This window comes from Anser brachyrhynchus, assembly GCF_964034855.1.
Source record: "Anser brachyrhynchus genome assembly, chromosome: 12".
Taxonomy (NCBI): Eukaryota; Metazoa; Chordata; class Aves; order Anseriformes; family Anatidae; genus Anser; species Anser brachyrhynchus.
The window spans coordinates 13,381,856-13,408,453 of NC_137707.1; the positions used below are offsets into that span (position 1 = coordinate 13,381,856).

Below are 26,598 nucleotides of genomic sequence, written 5' to 3' on the forward strand. Positions count from 1 at the left end.
GCCTCCAGCAGCATTTCCAGTCCTCCTGGAAAGCGCAACAAAATCTTCAGGATTGCCTCAGGAACACGTTGGGTTGGCACCAGCCTGCTGCAGGCGGCACATCCACCCAGCCCTGCTCGCCTCCAGCACGCAGAGCGCAGCGCTAACGGGCAAAAGGGCTCGTTTCGGTGGCCAACATCCAATATGGGACCTCCCTGGCCCCACTTGATGAAGATAATCGTAATAAAAAACCCTGTACCATCAATACCTTGCACAACACGTGCAAAATCAGTGTGTGAACTGGTCAGACTGGGAGCTTTCCCCAGTGCTAAACCAGCAGGACGGAGCAGGTCTGGCCCTCACCAGGATACATGCTCACCCCACAAGGACACGGCTCAGCCAGTGGTCGAATTCAGGCACCACCAGGGCTCTGCGTGAGCCCTGCTATGGGGCTACTGCAGCTCCCCTGCAGCTGGCCCTTTCGGCAGCCCCATGCGTAGCCACGTTTTGCTGCCTCGCTTGCCCACTGCTTGCAAAGGGACCAAGCCAAAGCAACCTCTGGCCACAGGATGCCCTCAGATCATAGGGGGGGGGGGCAGGGAGGAGGGTTCTAGCAGGCACAGGCTGGTTTTAGCCAGTTTCTCTGTTTTTAGGCATTTCTGGTCCTTAGCAGGCTAGCTAGCAGGGCTCACCATGGCCAGGTTGCTATACGGCAGCTTCCTGGGAACTAGGTCACGCAACGGGTATGGTGGGATGAGGAAAACTGGAAGGGAAGAAACAATAGAAATAGCCCCAAATGAGCAGCACAACGTGGTGGAAGGACAACGCTCTCCCCTTGGAGCAACAAAAGCTCAAAGAGCCCACGTGTGCCAAGCTTGGAGGGCTCCCCCTCCTCCCCACAGGGCCAGGGCCAGCATCTCCATCCTGCCCCTGGGGATGGACGCAGCCCTGTCCCAGCAGCTTTGTCCCAGGGCCGCATCCAGGTGGAGATGCGGAGATGTGGGGGAGGGAGGTGGGTGAGCTGGCAAAGCCCCCGTACTTCTTGCGCTCAATGCTGGGAAAGCGGTGCTCGGAGAGCGGCTTCGTGCTGGCACCCGGGGGCTGCGCAGCTGGAAACACTTAAAAACAAAAGCCAGCAAAATCCACCCCGCGCTTGGCAGCCGATTGGAAGTTATTGGAAAGGCTTGCCCAGCGCGAGAGCTGGCTCCGGTCCTCCATCTATCGCAGGACCAGGAGGAGAGGAGACGCAGAGCTTCCTTCTCCCCGCGCCCTCAGGAGCCCTCCGGAGTTGATTTTGACAAGCAGCAGCAGCCCCGGTCCTGCCGAGATTCCTGCGCTCATGGGAAGCCTCCTCCCCAGCCTCGGGCTGTAGGGTCCTGCACACCCTGTCCCTGAAGGAGCATTTCATAAAGAAGAGCCCCACACTCGCCGTGCCCACGCAGCAAGTTCACCAAGGAAGAGAGATTTCTTTGTGCATAGCGACATCTCTGCCCGTGCTGTAACCCCAGCGGCTCATTGCGAGAGCAGCCCAGCTCCCAGCGCCCACATGCCACGATTTAAGGGTTTTTACCACCAAGGCTCTCAGCACTTGCAGACACCTACTGTTGTAGGGGCAGCACACCCGAGTCTCACCGCTTCAAGCAACAAAACGTGGCCACAAGCTTCACAGAGCGAGGCAGGGGCCAGTGTGCCTCTCGCTCCTTCCCAGCAGCGCCTCGCCCTCCAGCTCATCCCCTCGGGGAGAAGAAAAAAAGCTCATCCTCGGTCTGCGCAGGGCAGCTCGTCCAAGCTTTAATTGGATGCAGACCGCTCGCTCCCGTGGGCACGGTGCCGAATCTGGGCTCGGCCACCGAACAGGGCTGGGGCTCTCCCTTTGCACGCAGACTGCCTCCCTCCGGAGCTCGGGGTCCCCACGGCTTCAGCACTGCCTTTACCAGGGGATGGCCAGCTCCACTGAACATAGGGGGTCGTAACCCCTCATGGGCTGTACTGTGGTGGCCAAGGCTGCAACGCTAGCCTGGTATTTTGTGATTTCTTTGCACAACGTGCACAAGTTCACCCCACTTTGTCCCATCTCCTGTTGCAGGCCATGGTCTTCTTACACCTTCGCTTGGCCACATTAGGAAATAACCAGACCACGGCCAGGTTCAGCTTCCGAGGGAGTTGCGGACAAACAGGAGACAACATTCCAGCTACAGCCTTCGTACAGGGGAGCCTCACGCCTCCTGCACACAGCTCTTTATAGGGCCTGACGTGACATTCAAGTTTTGCACGCTGTTAACCCATCTTCGCTTCACGAAGCGTCAGAAGCCCCGGGTCATTTCTGCAGAGCCGGGCGCTCCCCCCATTCACACAGCTCTGTGCTGCAGTCAGCGCTCACCTCTCCAAAAAATAAAAAGCCAGCAACTTTGCAGCCCTTCCTCCCCTGTGCCACAACTCCTTCCCCGTCCTGCTTCTGCCTCCCTGAGCGCCCGCTGCTGCTCCCAGTGTGACGCCGTCTGGGGGGCTCGCTCCCGTCCACCACCGCTGCCACTAGCAGAAACCCCAGGGCGAGACCTGCTGCAAGACTAACCCCTGGGGAGCCCCAAATTAATCACGCTTCACCAGATGGGATAACCACTGAAATTTGTTTGAGGCACTTTGTGTTGACCAGCACAGACTAGCTGTGGCCTGTTACCTGCTAGCTGTGTCCCAAGGTCACTTTGAGGATTAGATAAATCTTTTAGGGCATGGCTCACCCCTTTCTCTATTTTTTACTACTTTTCCAAGAGATGGGATAGGAGCAACATCCCGCATCCCCTTGGTGCTCTCAAGAGACGCTGCTACTGCTCCAAGATGTTATCAGTCAAGGCCCTGAGCACCATCCTCCTGCAGGCACCTGAGCGCGCTGCAGTGGCAGGGCGCCCACAGGTCGCATTGCATCCAAGTGCAGCTGATCTTTCTTTTTAGCGAAGACAAGTAAACTGAGCAAGAGATGTTTCTGCCTTTTCAGCATTGTCTCTAAATATCTTCAGATCATCTCAAAGGGAAATAAGCGATAATTTTTGAGCCAGGCTGAAGTCAATGCAGGCTGTTTATGCCAGTGTGCTTGATTTCACAGGCAGAGCAGGCTGAGAGGGCTCGTTGTCTCCATCACAAAGCAGAGCAGAAGCCCAGGTCTGTTAAGGAATTCACTGCAATTATTAAAAAAAAAATCTGCTAACCTCCATTAGCACAAGATCTTGCCCCCTCCCCATGCAAACAGAACTAAACTCCAGTGGGATGCTCTGGTTACTTCGGTGAAACAAGACTCAGATTGAGCTTCTCGTTTTGCTTGATGCATTGCCTGGCTTTAATCCAATTCGATTTGGGACACGAAATCGCTGCTTCTCCTCCCTCAGGCTCAGCCAGAGCCAGGCGCTGCGCTGCCAGGTCCTGCCGCGTGTACACGCAAACCAGGCTGCTCTGCTCTTCTTCGCTCACCCCTTCGTTACTAGCGCTCCCGTCTTCAGCAGGAAGTTATTCCTGTGGAAATGTCACCCCTGAGCCACCACAACCCCACGGCTCAAAGGCGCGGCTGGATGCTGGGACCGTGAAGTCCCGGGGGGCAGGGGACGAGCTGGCTGCCTCCCGCATGGGCTTTCTGCTCGCATCGTTCCAGGATCATGCAGGACCGCTCCCGCTGGGCACGCTGCTGCTGCGCTGGGCCCCATGTGCAGGGAGCGCAGCGCTGCCCGGCTTTAATCACATCGACCACGGGAGCTGCCAGCGTGCTGCCCTGCTCCGCCACGGCGAAACCTTCCCAGAGACAGCAGCAGAAACAGCCGCAGAGCAGCTCGCTGCCTCCCCGCCCGGAGAAGCCGCTCAGCCTCTGCCGACAGCTGCCCTGCACTGTGCAGGCACCGATCCCCGCACCGGCCCCTTTGACTCCAGACAGAAATGAGCGCGTATTTAATTAACACGTTTGACCTTTCATCAGTTCTCGGTGCAGACAGCTTTCTGCACGCCATTTAGGGGCTCCTTCCTGGAGCCTGCTGCAAATCTGTGACTCGGACAACATACAAGGCTCTTCACATCTAAAAATCTTTGAAAAAAAATCTCTCAAACTCTAGATTTGAAAACAGAGAACATGAAAGTATCTTCCATTCATTTACTATTTTAATAGAAATTAAGTTCTCTTACTCCTGCAGGGCCGTATTAAAAATAGAGAACAAGTGCTACCTAGAAATGCAGAAGCTGGGCAGTCTTAATTCCTTTCTTCCCTGTATATATATAAAAATTTCCATTTTTTTTTTGGTCAGAGTTAAGGGCTACAGCTGACTGGGCATAAATGCCTCAAAACAGTCAAGAACAAGTATGGTTGTGGGGAACCGCTTGGTGCTCCTGGTTTCAGCCGGTGTTACCGGAGACCTTCTCATAACGTTATTCTTTCAAGACCATTGTTAAAATGCCAAAAAGGCTCACACTGAGTTTATTTCAAGTTAAAAGGCCCCAGGTACGCAGCCCAGTTCTGTTCAGCCCTCTCCTTCCCCTGGCCTGATCAGAGAAGCGTGGTTCAGGACTCTTCCTTCACCAACAGCCAACCCTTACTGCAGCCTGAACCTCGGTGCCGCGTGGAAACAGTACGAAGCATGAGAAGGCTTACCTGCGATGGGGACGCTCCTCCATACTCACAAAGTACACCACATACTGCTAAGATGCATTTCTAAGATACAGCAGCACCAACTATATTTGAAAAACACTTTATTTTTACAGTGTATAAAAGTATAGAAAGACTATTGTACAGAAAATACAAAGTAGAGCAGAGATCTGTCTCATTTGTTAGAGGTACGACAAACGGGCTCACCCTGCATACATCCCAGGCTCCAGAAAACCAACCTGTGCTGGCAGTTTAAGTGGTAACACACTCAGCCTGCCCACGACAGATGCTGCTTACCTCAGCCAGAGGCAGAGCTGTGCCTAGGGACGTGTTTCCAGCACAGAAACTTGTCTTGCGGCTTCTCCAACATCCTTGCAGTTCTGCTTTCCCTACACAAAATGAAACCTAAGTCCCGTTTCACGATCTGACTTGGAAGTGAGCACTCTCACGCCCGCAGCATATTTACAGGAAAGGTGCTAAGAATCCCCCGGACCTGGCCAGGGCTCATACCCCGATGCACGGCCCCACACGAGGCACTACGGGGCTGGCTCGGCTTCACAGCAGCGACGCTGCAGCACACCCATGTACCGGGGCAGCCGGACGCCGCCTGGGACTGGCAGCTAGGATTTAAGGACAGCAAAGGGTCACTGAAAGGAAGCTAATGAAATCCCTGAGTTTCCATGTTTCTCAAAGCCAAGGAGGAGGGGGGGAAGTCAGCGATCTTTTCCGAACTACTGCCTGTTTCAGTGCATCAGTGTCTTCAAGGAAGGACACCGTGAACTGCAGCAGGCAGCAGCACAAGAATTATCTCCTGCTCCTTACCTTTAGGTCTCCAGGAGTAGAGTTTCTATTTTCCACAACCAAACTGCCCAAGTTTGCTTGGACGTTGGCGGTGGGTGAAGGGGGAATAGAGAAGGGGAAGGAAACGGGTAGAATTCAGGAATTACAGTGCAAAATATATGCTTATGGGGAGAGAAACAACACAACCCACAAAGAACCTGGCTCTCCACAGATTTTGCAAGCCCGTTCTCTCCATGGCCACGACACAGGGCCTCTCCTCAGTAGGAACTGCCAACTGCCTTTGCCCTTGACCGTCAAAAAAAGAACATGGGAGCACGTTCTCTGAAGTAGCGAACTCGCTTTTACACCAAGTATCAGCAGCGCTAGTGAGATGCCAATATTGCCGCCTTTTCATCACCCAGTAATCACAGCAGGACTCCATGTGAAAGTACAGTGGGAGTCTCAGGTCTTCCAGTTCCTTTTATTTTGTCGATTCGTAGAAGAGACGCACAAATCCCTGCGCTCTCTTCACACTGGAGAAGAGTGCAGCAACACACACTGAAGACAGGCCAAGAATTATTGCTGTGCTGAGGCAGCTTGCTCAGGTTGACTGAAGAAAATTGACCAAAGAAGAAATAACGACAGACCTAAAAAGGAAGATGGAGGAAGAAGGGAACCGCCGCAGGCACCTGCGTGTCCTAGTTCCTGACGACTGCCAGAAAAGTGCTGTGGCAGCTCCCGTCTCCTGTGAGCAGCACGTGCAGGACAGCTGAGCGCGGGACTGTGCTGTTGCTGTGGGGTTCAGCAGCAGCTCGCCTGGAAGCCCCCGGGGCAGGCACCGCAGGGAGCACGCTCACTGCCACTTGTAGATATTCACCATCTTCTCGGTGAGCGTGGCCAGCAGGTGGGTTTGGTTCACCTCCAAGGGGCAGATGTCCAGCACGGGCAGGTCAGCCTGCAGCTTCTGCAGCAAGGAGCCACTGCCGGCATCCCAGAGCTGTGCGACAGAAAAGGTCAAGGACTGCAGGGTTTTCCCCTCCCACCCAAACCAGAGCTTCTCTCCCCAAAGAGAACTGCTCCCCCCCCACCCCGGTGTGGACAGCCCTCATGTCTGGAGGACGTCGTCCATGGAAGGGTGCCGCTCCTGGCTATCCTTGTCCTGAAGAACTGCCTCTACTGGATCATTCCTACCAGTCCCTGAATAAGCCAAAGCTGGCTCTTCCAAACGGCCTGTGTTCTGCTATTCGCCTTCCTTGCTTCCTTCAGGATCTTGAGCTCCACTGTGGCCAAGGCTGCTGCCGATTGTCACATCCGACTATTTCTTGTTTGCTGAAGAGCAGACTTAGGAAAGCACTACCTCATCTGGCACTTCAGTTAGGGAGAGGTTCCTGACACTCTCCAGAAACATTTCTGGATTGCCTGTGTCTTCTTGTGGTGCCCTTCCCACAAGTGTTAGGGACGTTCACACATCCCTAAAAAACAGCCTGCGATCTGCAGACTTTCCTCAAGTTCCTTGAGGAAGCCTTTGTCTGCTTGGGTAACAGGCTCCCACCATGATGCCACCCCTATATCTCTCTTCTGATCCCAACTCAGCTCTCCTGCAGCCTGCTGTCCGTGCTCTCCATCTCAGCTGCTTAACCACAGGAAGGACAACCCTTCTCCTCACCCTCCCTCTTTCTTAAGAGGTCTGTGTCCACCCCTCACAGCACTTTCTGCACTGCTGTCCCACCACGTCTCAGTTTCTCCAGTCGTGCCTAGCGCTCGGCAGCGACAAGATGCCCGACTACCTTCCTGTGAAACGCCAGGGGCTCGCTGCCTATGTTCCTTCCGGTGGATGTGGACCACAGGCTGATGTTGGCCAACATCCCACGCTATCAGAAAGTGGCTACAGGCAAGCACAACACGCCAGCCTGCACAGGGGAGTGCTCATGACAAAACAATTCCTACCAAAACACACAGATGCTGTGACTGATAAGGTTTCCCTAAGAACTGCAATAAAACCCTCCACCCCACTGAAAGGAACAGAAAATACCATGGCAGAATTAGATGCCTCATCGCCAGCGCACACAAAGATGCTGCCATCCTCCTCCGGGCTCTGAAAAATGGCATTCTTGGTCAGCAGCTTGCAGGTGGGCCCAGCACTGAAAGTCTGCACCGGGTTAGAAGAACACACCACGTCTTCCGAGGCTTCTGTCAGCGGGCTGCAGGTCAGTTCCATCATGACACAACGCACGCACGGGTTGTTTTTACCTGCAAAAATAAAGAGATGGCCTTTGAAAAATTTATTTGTGGACAAACTTAACTGTAGGAAGATGAGCAAACCACCTCACAGCTGCCTCCTTTTGCCCTCACCCTTTTATCTATGTGCAGATGCCCATTAACACAGCTAAGGCAGGTTCTACATTTTCACAGTGTGCTCAACCCCAAAGTTACTGAGAAACTCAGGTATCTGGGCAGAGCATCGACAAAAAAAGCCCACTGTAGATTCACACCGTTACGTACTGGGCCTGTAGGTTGCGAGGCAGTGCCGCGTGCTGATCTCTGTCTGAATATCAATGCATCCTCCTGGTTCCAGCAGCAGGTGATGAGGCCGGTAGGAGTTGCCAGCCTTCTGTTCCCAAAAACAGGCTCCTTCCAAGGTCCCAGCTAGTATCCCACCATAAGGCAATGAGGCCGAGGCCATCCGGGGCAGGTAAGACAGCGACACCATGGGGCACCTGAAAGCATGATTGGCAGGAGTCAGTGCTGCCAGCTGTGGGCGTGCTGCTGTTCTGCCTTGCTGCTGCAGAGCTACCACAAAGGAAGGACCTGAGACAGGCTACGAAATGGAGCCCCAGTGGGTTTGCCAAAGGTAAATGAAGTTCAGCAAAACACTGTCTTATGTTTTAAGTGGGAATCAGAGAGCATACACCAGCTGTGAAAAAAGATTCACAGCTTTGACACCCCAGACAGGGGGCAGCAGGGTTCAGCAGTCATCAGGACAGAACTTACTTGTGCAAGGGCCTTCCCTCACTGACGGGCAGGTCCCGTCCTGAGAGATGAAAGCAGCACCCCCAGGGTGTTTAAAAGCAACTTGACGTAGCCCAGAGACCCACCTCAGCCTGCCTTGTGTCTCATCTCTCAGCTTGTGATTGCCTTGGCCAGCCAGCCTGTTTTGGTCTTCCCACTAAGCAAGTCCACACAGCTCACAGGAAATCCCTCCAGTACACCCTTTTAAACCACCACTTGATTCCCAGTAGAAGAGATGGAAGCACCAGGGCCTTACACCTCTCTGTAATTTGTGCTTTTCTACATTAAACGCTAAACCCAGCTCCAAAACCGAGCCAGTTCTACTACTTAGTTGTAGGAGTGCTGGGTCCGTTTCTGACTGCTGCATGCTTTAACAAGACGCAGTGGCCAGGGAACCCTACCAAGTTATGCACGTACCGTGCAAGCTTATGGGAGGCTTCTCACATCTGTGAGAAGTCTGAATTTTTGAGCAACAGATTCACATAAAACAGTTTAGATGATTACAATTGCTGTATGATTTGTGGAGGAAGCTGAGTTTAGCTTCCCACATATTAGTAAAGTTGAGGAGCAGCAAATCCTTATGCCTTACCTGGACTTCTGAGGGACCAGTTCCTGGACGTGGGAGTTAGTGTCTCTCAAATCATAGATCATGATGGAGCCGTTGACCAACCCAGCATAGATGTAATTTGTGTCATCAAGACACCAGCAGCAGCTCCAGACAGGACGGCCAGTATGGTATGTCTGTACCACAGTGTTTGTTGCCAAGCTGCAAGAGAAAACCAAAATGTTGGCCCTTTGCACGAGCATCTACGCATAAGAAAGTAGCATAATTAAGGCAACAAATCTAGCTTTTAAGTCTTTAGAAAGAAGCCTTAGATTTCCTTAGATTGAATTCTGAATTAATTCTTCCTGTACTCCATATGCGAATCTGGAAAACCTAGACAGAATAATCGCTTTGATATTGTTTGTGAAGTAATTTACAATTCTTCCAGGCCAAGGCTCCCTTTTCCAGATTGATCTTCAGAGACTGGGGAAGGAAGCCTCAGAGCAGGGTCTCAGCTGCCTTACTGGAAAAAGAAATTTAAGTTACTTTTCCTGGAAACAATTAGAGAAACCACTCTAGTGTAATCCCGTAATACTGCATATTCCTGACATCACAGCTCTCACCTCTTCAGATTACGTCTCATTAATCATTTCCCTCTTTTTACATGAGAGGGACAATACTTATGCCTCAAAAGAAACCAGCTTAAAACAAGAGTGAGAGCAAGTGGGGTAAAGACTGTAAAAAGCACATTTATAGCGTTAATTCTTTAGAAACTCAAGGAACTCTTCCTTTGTGGAAGGCTGAAGAGAATACATGGAGGGGAACAACCCAGAAGAGCAGACAAAGTTATGTCAGATTAGAACGTATTTGCCAAGGGTGGTATTGTCAATGCATGCTCAGCACACTGAGTCTAGCAAGGGAGAGAAGAGAACACACATTGCAGTAACTCTGGGTATCCTTTAAAGCACACAGGTTTTTCCTTGGGGAAGCCAATTACGTGCAGAACTCCGGAGAAGTCATTTCTCCCAGGTAAGTATAAGGGGAACGACCACAAAGACAAACCTGGCTGGTAAAAACTGACAGGGAGTTTTGTCTTAGAACAGCAGCTAGTTAAAAGTCAGAAACAAACCGACAAGAAACCAAACCCACCAACGCCAGAGCTTTGGTGTTATTTTTAAACACTCGCAAGCAAGCACAAGAGACAATGACATCGTGGATGACTCCTTTTGGTAGGATGACTAGGAAATCAGTAACTACAGAAGACAGATGACCAAAGGGGGGCTCTTCTTTCAGGCAGGGACCGGCAGATGACTGAAGATGCTGCTGAAGCAAGCACTTAACTGCAACACGTACTGGGATTGAGCACAAAGGCAAGAGGATCACAGGTTCCCATGCAGCCAATCAGGCAGTGAGAGACAGATGTGGGAGTCAAGTGTCTGAGCAGGTTCTCTGACACAAAGCCTCTGCAGATTAAACCATGAAAAGAATTCCAACTGAGGAGGCTGGTAGCCTGACTGCTGGCTTTAGCATCAGAGACAGGCAGGTTGTTTACTTTTTACTAGTCTAACAAGCATTGCAACGTGGTACTGGGAACAGAAAGCAAGCATTCTTCACATTTTTGTTATAGTGTTAAGTTCTCCTCATTATTTCACACAGGGGAAAGAACTCAGTCATATGACACACCCTGTCTAACCCTATTCTGACAGACATGCATAAAGATGTTACTTGAACTCGGTGAGACCAACCAGCCAGCCAGCTTGTGAAGCAGCTTACACCTGAAGGGCAGCACAGAGTAGCAAGAAAACACTCATATGCTGAGAACTCCACCAGGACTGAAGCAATTTCTCTCTCAGCCTCTGCATAATTAGCTTCCAACCTGCTGCTTGAAGTCTCTGCTAGCTCAGTGCAGGAACAGAAAACCAAGCGAACAGTAAATTTCACATCTATACTTTACACTGCACTTGTTCTCAACAGAACTAGGCCAATCTCTGCTGAATGACTCGTTTTCCACCAAAATCTACCCAGGGAAGGTATTGGACAGGTAGCTCCAGAATATCTCCACCTAAAAGACCTGAATGCAAACAAGTCTTCCCCTCTGTCAGTTCCCGCATCAGGAAGGATACGCGGACACACCGACCTCATCTTACCAGCACCTTTTGGAACGCAGAACAGCAAGCACTACAAGACACACTTAAGGTGAGAGAGAACCAAATGCAGTTCTGCACAGAGCAGAACTCAGCTGGGAAACGCCGCTCTCCCCGGCAGGGCTCACCTGGTCAGTTTGAGAGTGTTGTCCAGAGCGGCAGAGAGCAGCAAGCCGTCCGCACGACCGCCGAAAGCCAGCCCCCGAATCTGTTTGCTGTGGATAGGGATGTACTGACTGCTCTTCAGGTTGGCCACGCTCACCATCTTAACACCACAGCCTGTCAGGGAGACAAACCAAGCAGGTTATCACGAAGCAGACATATGTGTAAGGCAGACCACTGACCGGCCACTGCCAAGGAGCCTAGAAGTGGCAATTCCACATCCAAACTACAATTTCTGTACTGACACATTCATCCTACCACAGGTTTTGAAGTTTTTTGCTGTTCTGGATAAGAGTTGCCAGAAATCCTTCTTTAGTTCGAATGGCAATAGTGCGAAATCCTTCAGGACCCAAGCCAGCAAAAGCAAACTCAGTGTAAGAGTTCTTGCCAGAAGGGCCTGCTGCTCTTTAGCCGGTTTCTTCAAAGACATTCTAGCCTAGCTGGAAGCACGCACAGCAGAATTACAGGGCAATTTAAGAGAACGAGTGTCACTGCAAAGAATAGTTACAGGTGAACTTAACCTACATGCCACAAAGCCTCCATACAGAGAGGAATTCCTCAGCTCCAAAACGCAGAAAAACTAAGGCCAGCCGAACGCAGAAAACAATTCTGTTAGGCCTGTAGATAAGGCACATTAATCTCTAAGCCATTAACCAAATAAAGTAAGTTTCATCATCCAGAAAGCATGAAAGTGCTTTGCAAATAAAGTCTCTCAGACTCCTAATGCCACATCTTCATTGTAACAGGAAGCTGGCGCAGGCCCAGCCGTCAGCTCGCTTGCCCCTGGCCGTAACGAGACGGGAACAGGGCTGCCCATGACTCCTCGGCTTCCTACTCCCCCACTGGGAGACAGGGCTCCAGCACTCGTATTAAAAGTCTTTTTTTTTTTTTTTGAAGTCTGTTGACAGACCAGCTGCACGTGGATTAATCCACCTACTGAGTGGGGAGCAATGTTTCTCACTCAAGCGCTGGAAGCTTCTCTGCTGGCCCTTGCGTGCTGACCTCTCGCTGTCTCACTCCCCTTTGCCAGGAGCATCGCACACGCCTGTCACCTTCCTGCAGATGTGGCACTTGAGCAGAAGAGCCTGAGATCCTCTGCTAGGATCCCGCTGGAGAAGTGAGGGGAGAGACAAGTCGCCTCACTAGGCAGAGGCTACCGAAGCAGAGAGAGATGAACCGGGGGAATCTTAGGAGTGTCCCCAGCTTACAAGGCACGTGGAAAGGTCAAGCCAGAGGAAGGAGCAAGCAGAAAACACGTTTCACTTCTGCGAGCCTCCAAATATCACCTACAAGCACCAGATCTCGACTTGCTTATTTACCAGGAATAAAAGTAGACTGTGGAGAAGGCTGCGATACCACGAGACAGCCCAGCGAGTCACAGTATGCCATCACTCTGCAGTTCCCCGCCTGAGACACCACGAAGACCTTTTCCAAGTGGTACTTGCGCTGGCTTTGGCTGGAGGGGAGGCCACCTGGGAAGCCGGTGCGGAAGCCGCCAGGTTGCTGAGAAGCACTCGTGTTGTGCTGGGCCACCAGAGCCTTCAGCTCCTGCAAAGACAAAAAGACCTCAAAGAGCTTTAGTACTCCCCTGGAGATCCTGTGCCACCCGTTCCAGGTGCTCCGGGGGTGCTTGTTCTCAGACAAGGAGGGAGGATACAGGCAGCTCCACTTCCACACTGTCCCTGAAGCGCTGGATTTCCAAGTCCCCTGTCTGCGAGAACAACAAAAGCACTCAGCAGGCTCTGCAAGCACTGGTAGAATCTTCTCCAAGTCCGTTACTGTATGTATTAGACCCCATGGAAGAGAGGGCTCTTGGGCAGCAGATAAAAGCCAATAACAATTATTACCAGATCAATGCTGTTTAGAAGAGAACGAGCTGCCAAGTATTACATGCCGCTCAACCGCAAGAGACAGTCAATTAGAAGCATTTTCCAGAATTTCCAGAATACCTCCCCCCACCCCAAAGGCCCTAGTTTCAACGCAGACTGACTTGTTTCCTGCAACACCCTCTATTTAATGAGGATGACCCTGTTCTTGTAAACCCTGGCCGGCAGATTCCAGGAACAACAACTCTCAAGGGCTCCAGCCTCGTTTTCTGCTTCCTCCCCCCTCTCCCTCAGCTGAAGCATGCTCAAGGATGCTCGGCAGAGCCCTTGCCAGGGACAGCTTCCACCAGAGCATCAGCAACAAACAAGGTTTTCCTAGAGTTCCTCCTTCCTCAGAGATCTGCAGGCTGAAGTGGCAGTGTGAGGAGCAGCACTTTTTGGTGAATTTGAGTCACAGTCAAAGACAACGTCCCCAGAAAGCGTCCTGACCAAGTGGGTGTGCTCCAAGGGCAAACGCCAGGCAGTGCGGTACCCCAGGGCATCACAGGGAGCGTATACACACACACAGAGAAAATTGCTACTTGCTTTCTGTTGTCTGAGCAACATAGATTATGCTTCAAATACTCCATAATTTTTAAACGATTAAGGGCCACGAGAGTGATATTCTGAGCGTATTAGTAGGTTGCGAGCTAGCTTCAGTATTGAACCAGCCACCACCACTTAACTCACACCAAAGCAAAGGCAACGAATCTCAGAGAGGGAAGACCAGAGATCAAGCTCTGCGTCAACAGTTGTCATCAAGCCCTACAACTTTGGAAAACGGCTCAAGAGGAGAGCAACTCTGGTATTTTCCGGAGGTCTGATCTGTCTTGCATCAAATGGCTTCCAAATTCTCTGAGGGAATAAAGAAAAAAAAAAAAAAAGAACTTGAAGACTCAAGAAGATCCCGTTAAAACAAGCAAAGACAAAATGTGGGGAGGAAGCAGAGGTACAGGGGGTGCCAGGACGCTTACAGTAGAAACTTCTGTAGCTTCAGGCTTGGAGTAAGCAAGCAGTGAAAACACAAGGAACTTCCAAGAAAGCAACTTATAACCAAAAAATTAATAAGCTCTATTTCTCAAAGGCAGGAGGGTGCCGCTGCCACTGAGCATGAGAAGAGATTAAAATTATTTGTTGCTTTGGGGAGTTTGTAAAACTCTCCTTGTCACCTGCACTCCACACTTACACTTTTACATGAGATATTCATTAAGGCAGGCAGTTAAAAACTGTCAGTACAGCATCTAAACACAACGGACAGGGCCAGCAGAACCAGGAAGTCTTACTGGAGACACATCACTGAGGTGACTAGAAGCCTTGCACCAGAGACCAAACCCTGCTGACTGTGCTCAAAAGGACACTTTTGGCAGCATAAGCTGATGCCTTCCTCTGGAATGCTCTGAAGACTTCTCCTGGCCCCTGCTGTTGCCTGAGGGCCTGGAGGACATGCTCATCCCTGCGCACCCACCACGACTGCTTCCTAGATCCCAACTTAGTGCCGCTTAGTGTTGAGTGAACATTCAGGGAAGGAAGGGAAGAGACAGCCAAGTTCCTCCTGAGGAGTATGCATGAGAAGCAGAAACGGGAGAGGACAGAACGAGAAAGAAAACAGCCAGCTACAGCCAGTTTTCTGTCGCGGATTGGGTTACGGTGGCAGCAGCTGACCCAAAGCTTACAGACAAAGGCAGTTATCAGATGACAGCCACCCTCTGGCCGCGCTCCCACAGACCTCTCAGGGAAGTCACGCCTGCCATCCTGCACTACAGCCTCAGCCTTGCATTTAATAGAGATAAACGCGTGACCCTACAACCTCCAGCTGCAGCGCAGCACTGCAGGCTCTGAACCTGAACCAAGGGAGGCTGCAAACAGCATTTTAATTGGCCTCACTGCAAGCAGCAGCCGAAGGAAACGCCAGCTTTTCTTACTGCCCATAGATCTTCCGACACCCATTGCAGGTGAACAAAGATCACAAAGGTGAAAGATTTTTTTAAAATGAAATATAACAATTACCCTAACATTTTTCTAAAGTTATTAGGTTTGCATTTTTATTGCTGCCTTGACATCCAATTCCTTTCGGTTGCTCTGCAGCATAGAGAACTTACACTGAAAACCGTGGCAGATTTGGGAAGCGTACAGCAGCGGTTCACGTCTGGTTCCCTGGATCCTTGTGCTCACAGGGGAATAACTTCAGGCAAAAGCATGGCTTCAGCAGCACTGTTCCCAAAATATTAAAAGCCTTTGCCCACCACACAGCACAGAGCTCTCCCCAGTGTTGTTTCTGCATGTGAACTCGCCGCGTGTGCTGTGCTTTTTCCCAGTTTTGGCTAGTTACCCTGTCTCCATGCAACTGCAAGTTGCTTTACTCGTATTTCGATATAGATAAAGACAAAGAGATATCCCTTTTCTAGCCTCATTCATCTTAAATACTTCAATAACAAAGCTGAAGCAAGCTTATCTTCATGACCCTAGTGGAGCAGAGAAGGGGAAAAAGCACACAAATCTGAAAAAGGGTCATAGCAAGAGACATGACAAAGGATGACCCAGCTCTCAGGTGCATTAATGACAGAAAAGGGCTCACACAACAGCTTTTTTGGGGGAAACTGGTGGCCCGTGCTTTCTGTAAGACTTAAGACACCAAGATTTGTATGCAACAAATGAGCATAGCTCTCCCAGTTCTGTGCAGCTGAACTTTTCCACATTCAGCCTCTGGATGTACAGGTATTTCACAGACTTCTTTTGTAATCCCACAGCACCGCTTTCCGTGGTGCCTTAAACCTTTCTATACCAATTAAACACAGTTCCTTGTACGACGAGTAACGCTGCTTGCTGAAAGCAGAAGGGCAGCAAACTTAAGACACGACAAGCTAAGTTCTTTATTAGATGCTAGGGAAAGAAGCTCTCACTGAGGACAGCCAGGCAGCGCATTGCCCAGAGAGGTTTTGCAGCCTACTTGTGGCCACTACAAACCCGATGGGCCTTTGCCCTAAGCAACCTAATGCCATGCTGAAGTTCCTCAGCTAGGGTTGGACTAGAAGCCTCCAGGGATCCCGTCCTGTCTAAATGACTCTCTGCAGGCAGTTGCTTTACTAGACAACCTCTCAGAAAATAAGGAACTGGTTAGGCATAACCTCAGAATATAAACCAATGGTTTAGCAACTTACTCTAGACTTCCTACTGATTTATGGCTCCCCAGCAAATTGTTTTTGCTTTGTTTTTTAAACTTCCAGTTCATTCACAGTATAGACAAGTACCTTGAAATTGCTTCCAGCATTCACATCAAGCACTACAGGACAGTGATGAATGCAGTATAAATACTGAACCAGAGCTTAAGAACACAGGGTACTTAATCTTTATAACGTGCAACTTCAGTTCAATTAGACTGGATTCTCTATCATTGAACACCAAAAGAACAGCAGGAAGATGCTATGGACCTGCAGTTTTATCTTATTTGCATTGTTCTTAAACCAAATTTTATAGTGGGCCAACCTTCTCATTCGCTCTGGTGATCATACCTGCCTGAATTCCTGCACGAAGCTATAATTTATAAAGCTTTGTGTTACATCACATGGGAAAAATTGAGAAAAGGGGATGTTTCTTAATGTAAGATGTAAATAGCTAAGGCTATAAGAAAATCCGGAAGTAGAGGAAAGCACAGAAGAAACGAAACAGTACAAAATTAGACAAATTTATCATCTACTTCATACAACAACAAAAAAAAGTAGCAAATCGGTTGTGAAAGAGGCTACTGGAAAACCTAGAACTGGTGGAATATGCAAGATAATTCACAACTGGGAAGTACCAGCGAAGTCCACAGTTTTACAATCCTGTAAAAGCAGCCGTGACAGATTACAAAACATCACGGTGTTGCATGAGCCAGAAAGGAAGAGGCTGTTTAGCAACCAGTCATTTACTTTCAGTAATCTCTATTCTAAGGGGACAGAGGCGCTTCTTCGCAGCTGTTCAGCCCCAGCCTACCCTAATGACAAGCTCATGGCACCAGAAGGTGCTCCAGCTAAACATTGACTGATCTTCACAAGAAATTTAGTGTTTTTTTGTTTTGTTTTTGTAAATGGCCACAAACATACTTCCTCACAAACTATTTTTCAAAAACTCGACTATCTAGTGAAAATACATCATCCAAGAGATTTTCAAAGCTCATTTTGGTACAGTTAGAGAAAGATAAGGGGAACGCATTTGGCACTGTATTACCAGACCTTGCCAGCCACCACAAAACCTGAGCAACCTGCAACATCAGCAGCCCAAAGCGCCTCCTGTTAAGCTGTACGTGCAACTTCCAGTCTTAGAAGCAAGTCAGTGTTAGGTCGTGTACATGAATATGCTCACCTGGGATGTTTAGGATACTCCCAATGATTCACCAGTTGAGTTGACTAGATCTTGCTGCTTATTAAAATTGGAAGCCTGCTTTCTCTCCTCTGAGGGAGCAGGGGAGAGAAAGCTGAAGAGAAAGGGAGTCTGCTGTGTATCGGAGGTGTTGGACTCACCTGAACTTGCCTGCGGAGCTTGCTGCATTCGTCTGTCAAAACCTGCAACTGGAGACGGCTCTGTGCAGACTCCAGCTCGGCCCGTCTTCGCAACATCTGCTCCTTTTCTATAGAGCTGGATGGAAAACAGAGGAAATGCAACCCTTAGGACTAGGAATTGTCTAGGATGCCTCCGTGCTGTCGTCTCCTACCCCCAAACTTTGTTCCAACACAGGTCCTGCTTGGGTAAATATAAAAGCAACAAAAGTCTGGTACCACATTCACCCAGTCCGTTCACCTCAAGATGTTCTCAGTTATGCAACTGCACTGAATGACTCACACAATTATTGTTCCATCGACAGAACAGCCTTTCTCCTCACCCTCTCCAAATGTGCTAATTTAGTGAAGGAAAGTAGAGAAAGTAATCAGTTGTTTCCTGCTCCACCCCCCGAAACAGCTTAGCAAATTCTATACCATCAACATCCACGTAATCCATCATGTCAGTAATGCAGCGAGCCACAACACAGCGAGACCGTTAGGCTTCTTTCTACTACGAGCAACTGATTTTGCATTTCAGGAAAATACTGCTGTATCAGAACTAAACAGACACAGATAAATTCTCTGTGAAGCCCCTAAGAGCCGTACTTACTACCTCACCTTGAGCCTAGAAGTGCATACACACAGTTCAACAGCAGCAGTTTTGGTAACATGTTTCAATTTTGCTTTCCTAAGTACTTTACATATGAATGAGTGGTTAAGGAGGGGAAAAAACCACCAACATTCCTTAACGTTATTTGCATATTTGGTCTGTAAAGTGAACACTGCATCCTGTGCCTCAGAAGCTGCAATAGTCTGGTTATTTCAGTAATTCGGGTGCAGACAGATCTAGCTTGCCTATGTAACCTTAAAACACAGCCTTGCATGTTTACCCAGCACAGAGTTCTGTTCTTTCCCTATAGCCCTATCACGTTATTTTTTTTGTTGCATAAGAAACGGGTGAAACTCCATATTTAGCCATCGGAAACATTCCTTACACAAGCACCCAGAGCCTGAAGGCTGGCGTTTCTGAATGTGAAGAACGAAACCCATGAGCTTATACCCAACTCAAGGCTATGCACAAACAATATTGATGTATCAGTGTTCCCATTTGTCCTCTGCTCGTGGCTACGTGCCACGAGGCAGCCACTGCCAGCAGCTTAACAGGACGGACGGGCAGTCACCGCTGTCTGCCTGCCCACAAAGCCAGGAGGCAGGGGATTGATGTATGGCACGTGGGGAATTGCTGCCGCAGGATTCTGAGACACAAAAGCAGCAGTCAGACAGCTGCCTCTACCCAAGAAACAATGAGATTTAAGCACCCAAATGCTGCTGTGCTTTTGGAAAAAAAACAAAAAAACACCTTATGTATGGATTGTTTTGCAGTGTCTATCCAGTAAAAAAGTGTGACCCTTCTAGAGGTACAGTTCAAACACCGTCAGGCAGTGACAATCTGGACAGAACAGCTACTTTCCCCTTGTGACAGTTACCTCACTATCCTAGTAATTATTAATCAGAAGGGTTTGGGAGGAGTTTCTGTTGAAAGACCGTGTTGGAAGAACAGCAATATGCTTAGGAACACGTTATGGAGAACCCAATTAAATTCTATTCACTTCAAGATTCAGGAGAACTCAGAAGTCTGCAGCCTTTTAATTTCAGAACAGTATCTGTGACAGCATCTTAGTGAAAAGAAATTAGCGCCCATTTTCCTACCCACTGTTCCCTTTTTCAAAAAAAAAAAAATCTGCATTGAAGTTGGAAGGGGGAGTAGAGTCCCAGTAATGCTTGCTGACCTTTTGTAAGCAAAGCTACATGAAGAGTTTGACAAAGCAAGATGGAAAGTGATTCATATGAGAGATACTCTGTTTAATGCATGCAGAAAAGATGACAGAAAAGGTCAGTTATTCTCCCTCTTTGCATTTCTAATTACGCTTTTCTCATCTAATGATGAATTAGCAATATACAGCTTTTTGGCAACAACTCTGCGTGTTCTCCCGTGGTGACATTTCAGGAAACAGCACAAGACAGCTTTAGCAACTTCAGCGCTACGAAGCACAAACTCGGGATTCCTGCTCCAAAAGAAATTTCTCCTTACAGGTAAGGCAGGCAAAACGTAGCAAGATGTCATTTGTTAGGACAACGATCCCCAAGGGAATGCGGGAATTTAAACACAGGAAATTAAAGCATAAAGTAAAAGCCAGGCTGCAGCTTTCCTTGACACGCAACCAGCGAGGCCGTGTGTTTAGGTGGAGCCTCCGTACCTCTTCATGCGTTCCTGCTCACTGGTGTCCAGCGCTTTCAGAGTACGGGCGTACAGCACCACAATGTCAGAGCGTTTCGCCTTCTTATTGCACTGAAATGAAAGACAACAGCAGTTCGCCTACAAGAACATCACCACCCAAACTGTGCGTCCCTACAGCTTGCTAGGCAGTACTCTGAACAATCCTTCGGGTTTTGAGGGGAGGGGGTGTCGACTTATAAAAACAAATCCCCAGGTCAGATAGAGCACAGCATGTTTGCAAGACACTCCCTCATCAACTGCAGCTCTGATAGGGGCTACAACAGTTTAGGTCCTAGGCTCTATTGCACCTTTAAAAATGCATCTCCTTGGTTCCTACTAAATTTGTTTTGCTAACACACCAGAAACACAGCGTGGTCAGGTAAGATCCACGGGGGGGGGAAAAATTACAACGAAGCAGAGGAAAAGATCCAGAGCAACACAGCAGTCCAACTTCTGCTTTGAAAGCACAAAGACTGGCTACTTGTACCGCAGGCTAAATTTGGGCACCCTGAGTCTACTCCCAACAATATTAACTACGTATTATATTCCTCTGATCAAATCCTGTAGGTCCGAATCCACAAAAGCATTCCCGTAGCAGTATCGAACACCAACATCCCACTGATTTCAGAGATACCAGGGGAATCAGATACTGCAGTAATTTCGTGCACCTGCCCAAAATGAGTGGGGACTTCATACTTCACATCCTCCTTACAAAGCAGGCGCCGCACCTCCCTGGGTTGGGACTCTAAGAAATGACAGCATCTGCGAGCTTCCTGCTTTGCAAACACACTTCACTGATCAGAAAAGAGGCAGCGAGCGCTGAGATCAAGTGAACTCCGCCAAGAGGTAAATTACTATATGCGCTTAAATTGCAGACTTCTCTATTATTTAGCAGCATGAAGATACCATGGGCAACAGCTTCAGATCAGGCAGCTCCCCCCACACCTCAGAAAACTGCTTTGCAGAGCAGTAAGTGGCTAAGACAGCTTTCCCGGCAGCCAACAGCTGTCACTGGCAGGGCCTGGCACACTGCAATTTCACAGGATCTTGCACTCAAGCCACTTAGTACACAGAACAACACGCACAGCAGCCCTGTGCTATTCAATTAGAGAAGGCCCCGTCGCAAAGCACGGCGACGGAAAACAAAGGGAAGATGATTTCGCTGCAAGGTTGTCTCCAGAGCAGGAAGTTCTTGCAGGAAATTTTCCTCCAGTGATGTAATTACTGGGAAAGGTAGCGAGCATCCCTTGCAAATTGTCAGGGCTCAGCAAGAAAGCAGACAGGATTCTAAAGAGCAGAGATGCCACAAAGGTCTCTGAGAATTTTGTCTGGGCATAGAGCAGAAGAACAGCTTACGCAGAAAAATTAGGTTTGGGCCTCTGCCATGGCAACAGCGGGTCTTTAGGTTTAATCACAGCGCCAATCAACAGCAAGCTTCTTGTTGGGAGGGGGAATCCTGCACAAAGTCAAGCAAAACTACGGAAACTCTGAAAATGACAAAGCCAATGAAACCGTGGGCTTCCAGCCGCTGAGTGAGAAAGCAGAGGAACCGAATCCCATTTACGAGCTACTCTTTGACCTGTTTTTTTGTCAACATTCCTTTCTGGAGAAAAGGAATTCGGAATGGGAGTACATCACAGGAAGGCACAGACCTAATCAGAGAAATCCATATTACCCACGGAAACAAAAGGCAAAGAAGCACCTTACAAGCAGATCTACCACTTGCAACTGGTTGTTACAGGGTGCGGGGTATTTCTCAGTCCACTCTGAGAAAGCTGCCTGAACAACCTGACCCTTAGGCTGCCAAAGCAGATGCAGTTCAGAACAGGTGGCTAACTGATTGAAAATGTTTCTCCAACAGATTTCTAGTCCGATAACGCATTCTTTATGCTTAATTAACTGCTTCTAGGAATTGGTCTGCCATTCCCGCACTCCAGGAGCGCAGCGCAGCGTTCTGAAACCAATTACAGGCTTAGCACTTGGACGAGCAAACTTCCGAGTCTGCAAGTCACAAACGCTCTACTTCAGGGGAGAAAATCCACACTGGAATCCTCCCCTTGAAGCACTGCTAGCTGTGCCTGGGCTACCTGCATCCAAATAATTGTGATTTTTGTTATTTCTGACAGCGGGCAGCGTCAGATTCTTTATGCAGCAAGCAGCTGTAGCTGTTACAGTGACCGCGCCCCCCTCGGTGCACAAAACCGCCCTGAGTTTTACCTGGGGGCACTTCCCCGCCTGCCCCCTGAGCCACCTCTCAATGCAGGTGTAGCCAAAGAGGTGCCCGCAGCGCAGCGCCGACAGGCGGTGGTCCCCAGCGTTGGTCCACTGCTCAAAACAGATGGCACAGGTATCCCCCTCCTCTTCCTCCTGCGGGGCAACGGGAACCGACGGCTCCGGCTGCTTTAGTGGAGTTCTCTAAGATTTTAAAAAATAATAATATACAGGCTTTTGTTTAGGCAAACGCAGCATTTACCATATTTAATCCATCTCCAAGAGCACTTAAGTCACCTTACCTGCTTTTGCTGGACTTCAGCCCCTTCCTCTTCGTAACTTCCATGTCCTGCAGAAGCTTGAGGCAGCTCTGCTTGGGCCTGACTGGAAACTAAGAAAAGCAACGCTTCAATAAACTGCTATGTATCGAGGGAGAGGGGTTCTCCTTGACTTGATCCATAATCATCGGGGAGTCGAGGCCAGCAGTGCAACAATGGCACAGGTGAGGCACAAAGCTTTGGATCAACAACGTGGGTAGGGAAGGCCAGGCAGTTTGCCTGCATGCCACTCTCTTAACCAACTGCAGTGCTGAAGAACTTTCCGCCTTTTTTTCCTAGAAAGATGCAGAATTCCAGCACAATCAGTGACAAAAGAGAGGTCCTTTGAAGACAGCCACTGTTACCAGGACTTCTCTGACCTGCTGGAAGCCAACACACCTGCACACAGGCCCACAGCTGGGCTGCTGTCAGGTTACAGCCCTGCGCCACCGTGCCCACAGACACCCATACACGCAAGTTCTTTTGCCAAGGGTTCCAAGCGTGCACATTTCACATGCCAGAAGCATTTCCCACATGCTGCTTGCCCGTTCACCCTGACTCGAGCAGCTTTCTAGCCAGTGGTTACCCAACTATCAGCTCTGCTAGGCCATGTGGTTTTTGTGCTGCGCCTGTGAGCCCTTGTGCTGGAGCCGGGGCACGCAGCAGCACCAGGCCTGGATTCCTACCACCAGCACACTAAAAAGGGAGCAGAAAGCACCATCTCCCCCCTCTCCCCGGGGAAACAAGAGAGTTCACAGTGACAGTTAGCACCCAAGGCAGACATTCTCAGTCCAGTGGAGAAGTAGCACCTAGCCCCGCCTCAGGCTAATAAGATTTTCAGCCCGTACAGTGCCGGGCTGAACAGAACCCAGCAGCTTATATAAGCAAGACAAGGGGATTCCAGAAAACCCAACAGAGAGCATATGTTCACACAATATCAGACAGCACTTAACAGCTTGAGCTCCTGTCACGTGTAAGACTAGCTGAGAACAAGTGGAAGGAATCTGCTCAAAGGAGCCCTCTTAGATATAACCCCCCCCAAAAGGTGTCCAGGTAGGTTTGGTTTTGATTGTCCAGCCTAAGGGCAGAGAGAAGTGTAGGGACATTCCTTAGAGCCCGGCGTTTCTAAGAAATAGGGAAATGAAAAATATATTTCTTGTATTCTCCGGGCATCAATAACCTTGGATACCAAATTACTATTTGCCACTCTTACATAAACTGCATATGTCACTGAGTGTGTGGCAGCCTGCAAACGAGAGTTTAAATAAAGAACTGCAAGCCAGGAAAGCTGAGCTGAAGGAAGAAAGACAAAGCCCTGCCTTGAGCACCCCTATCTTCTCAGCTAAGCGCCACAGGAAGTTACAGGAATGAGAACTCTAACCTGAAGCAGACAGAAGCACAAATAATAATAAAAAAATCCTGACTCAGACCCCTCTGAGGACTGAAAGCACTGCTGGTCTCCAGAGACGTGACTTGATGTCTTCAAAAATATTTCCTCTGTTATTTATTATTGAGGAATGTTCCAAGTAACAGCCTCTAAACGTGAGGTTATTTTGAACACTTCCAGGATTATTTATAAGCAAGAGCCTGCAAATAGCAGAAAGATTATGTCTGAGATCACGGCAGCAGTCACGCGTTGCTGCTACTGCTCTTTGGAGCTGCTTGCCAGCAAGCCTTGTGGTGGCAACCTGCTCCCGCCAGCTGCGGGCACAACGAGCTCTGAGCACCGTCTGTTGGGAAGCTCGAGAGGATTTCCCCGCTGGGTTCTGAAGCAGCAAGGCGAGTTTCTGAAATTAAGTACCCACACAGCACAAACCTGAGCTGGCTGCTGCAGGCGGCTCCTGGGCTGCTGGGGACGGCGGTGCTGCAGCCTCCGCCTCTTCCTCCTCCTCCTCAGAAGCGCTGCTGGCAGAGCCACTCAGCTCTGTTTCAGAAGCCCCATCCCCCTGGCTGCTCCCCGCGACACGCGAGGGCTCCAGATGCGCAGCTGGTGTCGTAGCTTGCTCCTGGCTCCTGCTGATTTGGAAGTAACGGTGCAACGGTGCCCTGCGTCCAGAGAAGGAAGAAATGAAAGCCACGGTTATTTCAGGTACGCTGAAGGCTCTGAATGCTTCCCCCGGCTGGTTTGCAGCACAATTCCCAGGCTCTGAGTGCAGACAGGAAGGTATCAGTTATCACGACAGACCTCGTGTGGGAGAGGGGCGACCCCACACAGCTGTGAGCAATCAGCAGCGCCACAGAATCACTCAGGTGAATTCTGGGAGACCTCCCAGGCCATCCAGGCCAACGTTTAACGTGGTACTGAAGCCCACCACTAAGCCACATCACGAAGTTCTGCATCTCCACGTCCCTCGAAGCCCTCCAGGGAAGGCGACTCCCCCACTTCCCCGGGCAGCCCGTTCCAACACTGCACAGCCCTTTCCGTAAAGAAACTTCTCCCAACACCCATCCCAAATGCAGCAACCATTCGTTCTGCCCAACCCGTGGAACTCCTACGCTGTAATTACAATTATAACCCAGAGCTGGTTCCCACTGTCCCTGGTAATAATGAGATAAACGAGGCTCGTACCAGAGCCTCACCCCACCGACTACTTTGCGCCTTGCCTTTCTGCCTTCCCCCTTCTGTTCCCCAGGGGCTTCACCCCTGGAAAGTAACTTCTTCCCCTCGCCCCGCACCAGCTCCTCAATTATCCTGCAGGTTCAAAGCAGAGCTTTGCCACGTTGCCTTCCAGCCCCGAGAACCGCAGTGACCTTCATGAGCAATCCACGGGCAAACAGCGTAGTAATGTTTAATCACCAGGGAGGAAAGGAGATGTCGGTCTGACTGCATTTAAAGACAGCTCTCCAGTTAATTATAATTTCACCCTCGGCATTTACAAAAGCTACAAAGATGAGACAGAAACCAAACAGACCAGAAATAGGGATTTCTTTCTGGCTAAGGGGTGTGCCCACTCATCACCTTTCAAACTCATTACTAACAGCATTAAACACAATTTTTTAGTTTCTTTGCCTGAAGGTAGCAAAACAAAATGTTAGTTTGCTTGTTTGTGAAAGCTTCTGCAGCAAGGGTCACCAGAGAACTTAATGAGACAACCCAAAACAAAGGTGAAAGGCAAAAGAGCTCAGTGGAGCTCGTGCTAAGCGCGGGCTGGAAGTGCCGAGGCGGTTCTGCTGCAGGAAGCACCGCCAGGAGCCCGGCAGAGCCACGGAACAGGGGGAGCAGAGGCTCTGCACGTCAGAAAGCGTGAAAGGGCTCACAGGTCAACATTAAGCGAAGAAACGGGGGAGATTCATTTAACAAGGAGCAAAGATGCTGCCAGATGAGATCAGAGGTCTGCCCACTGTGCTTCAGAGGTTTGTGAGGTGCTCAGAATTCGGCCACAGCCCTGGACCGAGCTGGGCTCTGTAAGCCAGGAAGCACGGCATAAATCATTTCTGCTTTACCTGGCACTGACCGTCCTCTGGGAGCCCCCGATCCTCTGCTGCCTGCGAGCCCTTCTCACTCGTGGCTGTGTCGCAGCCTGCGGCCCGGGCACCAGCAGGAGCTGATCGAACACCCCTGGAAACCTCTGCAGCCCGCTGGGATGCGCTGGGTGGTTGGGCCCGGCAGCTGCTTGCCCTGTCCCAGCGCTCGATGCGCCGACAGCCTCGTCGTCAGAAATGACGGTCACGCTGCCTCCTTCGCTGCTGAGCACCGTGGCGTGGCCTGAGGGCTCTGGGGGAAGCATCCTGCGGCTCTCTGCGGGGTAATCAGCCACTGGTTGGAGGTCGACTTCCATCTCTTCTTGAGCCATTCCTGTCAAGAGTCGAAGCAAACAGCTCACATCTGTAAGTCTGCACCCTACTTGCAGCCCGACGGCAGCAAGAACCGGCTGCAGCAGTGACTCCACAAGCCTTTACAACTCAGGCTGCAAACACAATTTGTCCTTTTGCCTCAGACATGCAGCAGAAAAACCAACTGCCCAAGTCGATAAGCGTACACGAGCTGGCCCAGCAAGCAGCGCCGTCCTCAAGTCCCTGACCCGAAGTCTCGGGCTCAGTGACAGCTAGCACCAAAGGCACGCTGCAAAACCACGTTGAGTAAGCCTTAGGGGAGCGGGGAAAGTCAGGGGGTGCTTGCTGCTGTTATTTAACTGCCAGTGAACGCATCTGCATCTTGGAGGACGGTTTGGAG

General features: G+C 49.9%; 1 protein-coding gene across 6 annotated transcripts in view; it reads right to left on the reverse strand.

The window, feature by feature from the left end:
* Positions 1–4,684: 4,684 nt before the first annotated feature.
* The window catches only part of RFWD3 (ring finger and WD repeat domain 3), a 30,035-nt gene continuing 8,121 nt past the window's right edge, over positions 4,685–26,598 (reverse strand). For 5 of the 6 annotated variants that reach the window (XM_080552020.1, XM_080552023.1, XM_080552022.1 and 2 more), the window contains exons 3-15: positions 25,869–26,220; positions 24,241–24,470; positions 22,410–22,498; positions 22,114–22,311; positions 19,877–19,968; positions 17,601–17,715; positions 12,556–12,784; positions 11,203–11,353; positions 8,976–9,152; positions 7,880–8,094; positions 7,410–7,627; positions 6,255–6,374; positions 4,685–6,024 (exon numbers count right to left, since the gene is read on the reverse strand). In XM_080552020.1, the coding sequence (XP_080408146.1) occupies positions 5,803–6,024; positions 6,255–6,374; positions 7,410–7,627; positions 7,880–8,094; positions 8,976–9,152; positions 11,203–11,353; positions 12,556–12,784; positions 17,601–17,715; positions 19,877–19,968; positions 22,114–22,311; positions 22,410–22,498; positions 24,241–24,470; positions 25,869–26,218 (2,406 nt within the window). In that variant the 5' untranslated portion in view covers positions 26,219–26,220 and the 3' untranslated portion in view covers positions 4,685–5,802. Of the gene's footprint in view, positions 6,375–7,409; positions 7,628–7,879; positions 8,095–8,975; positions 9,153–11,202; positions 11,354–12,555; positions 12,785–17,600; positions 17,716–19,876; positions 19,969–22,113; positions 22,312–22,409; positions 22,499–24,240; positions 24,471–25,868; positions 26,221–26,598 lie in introns of all 6 variants that reach the window. The other variant, XM_080552025.1, reaches the window with a different exon arrangement.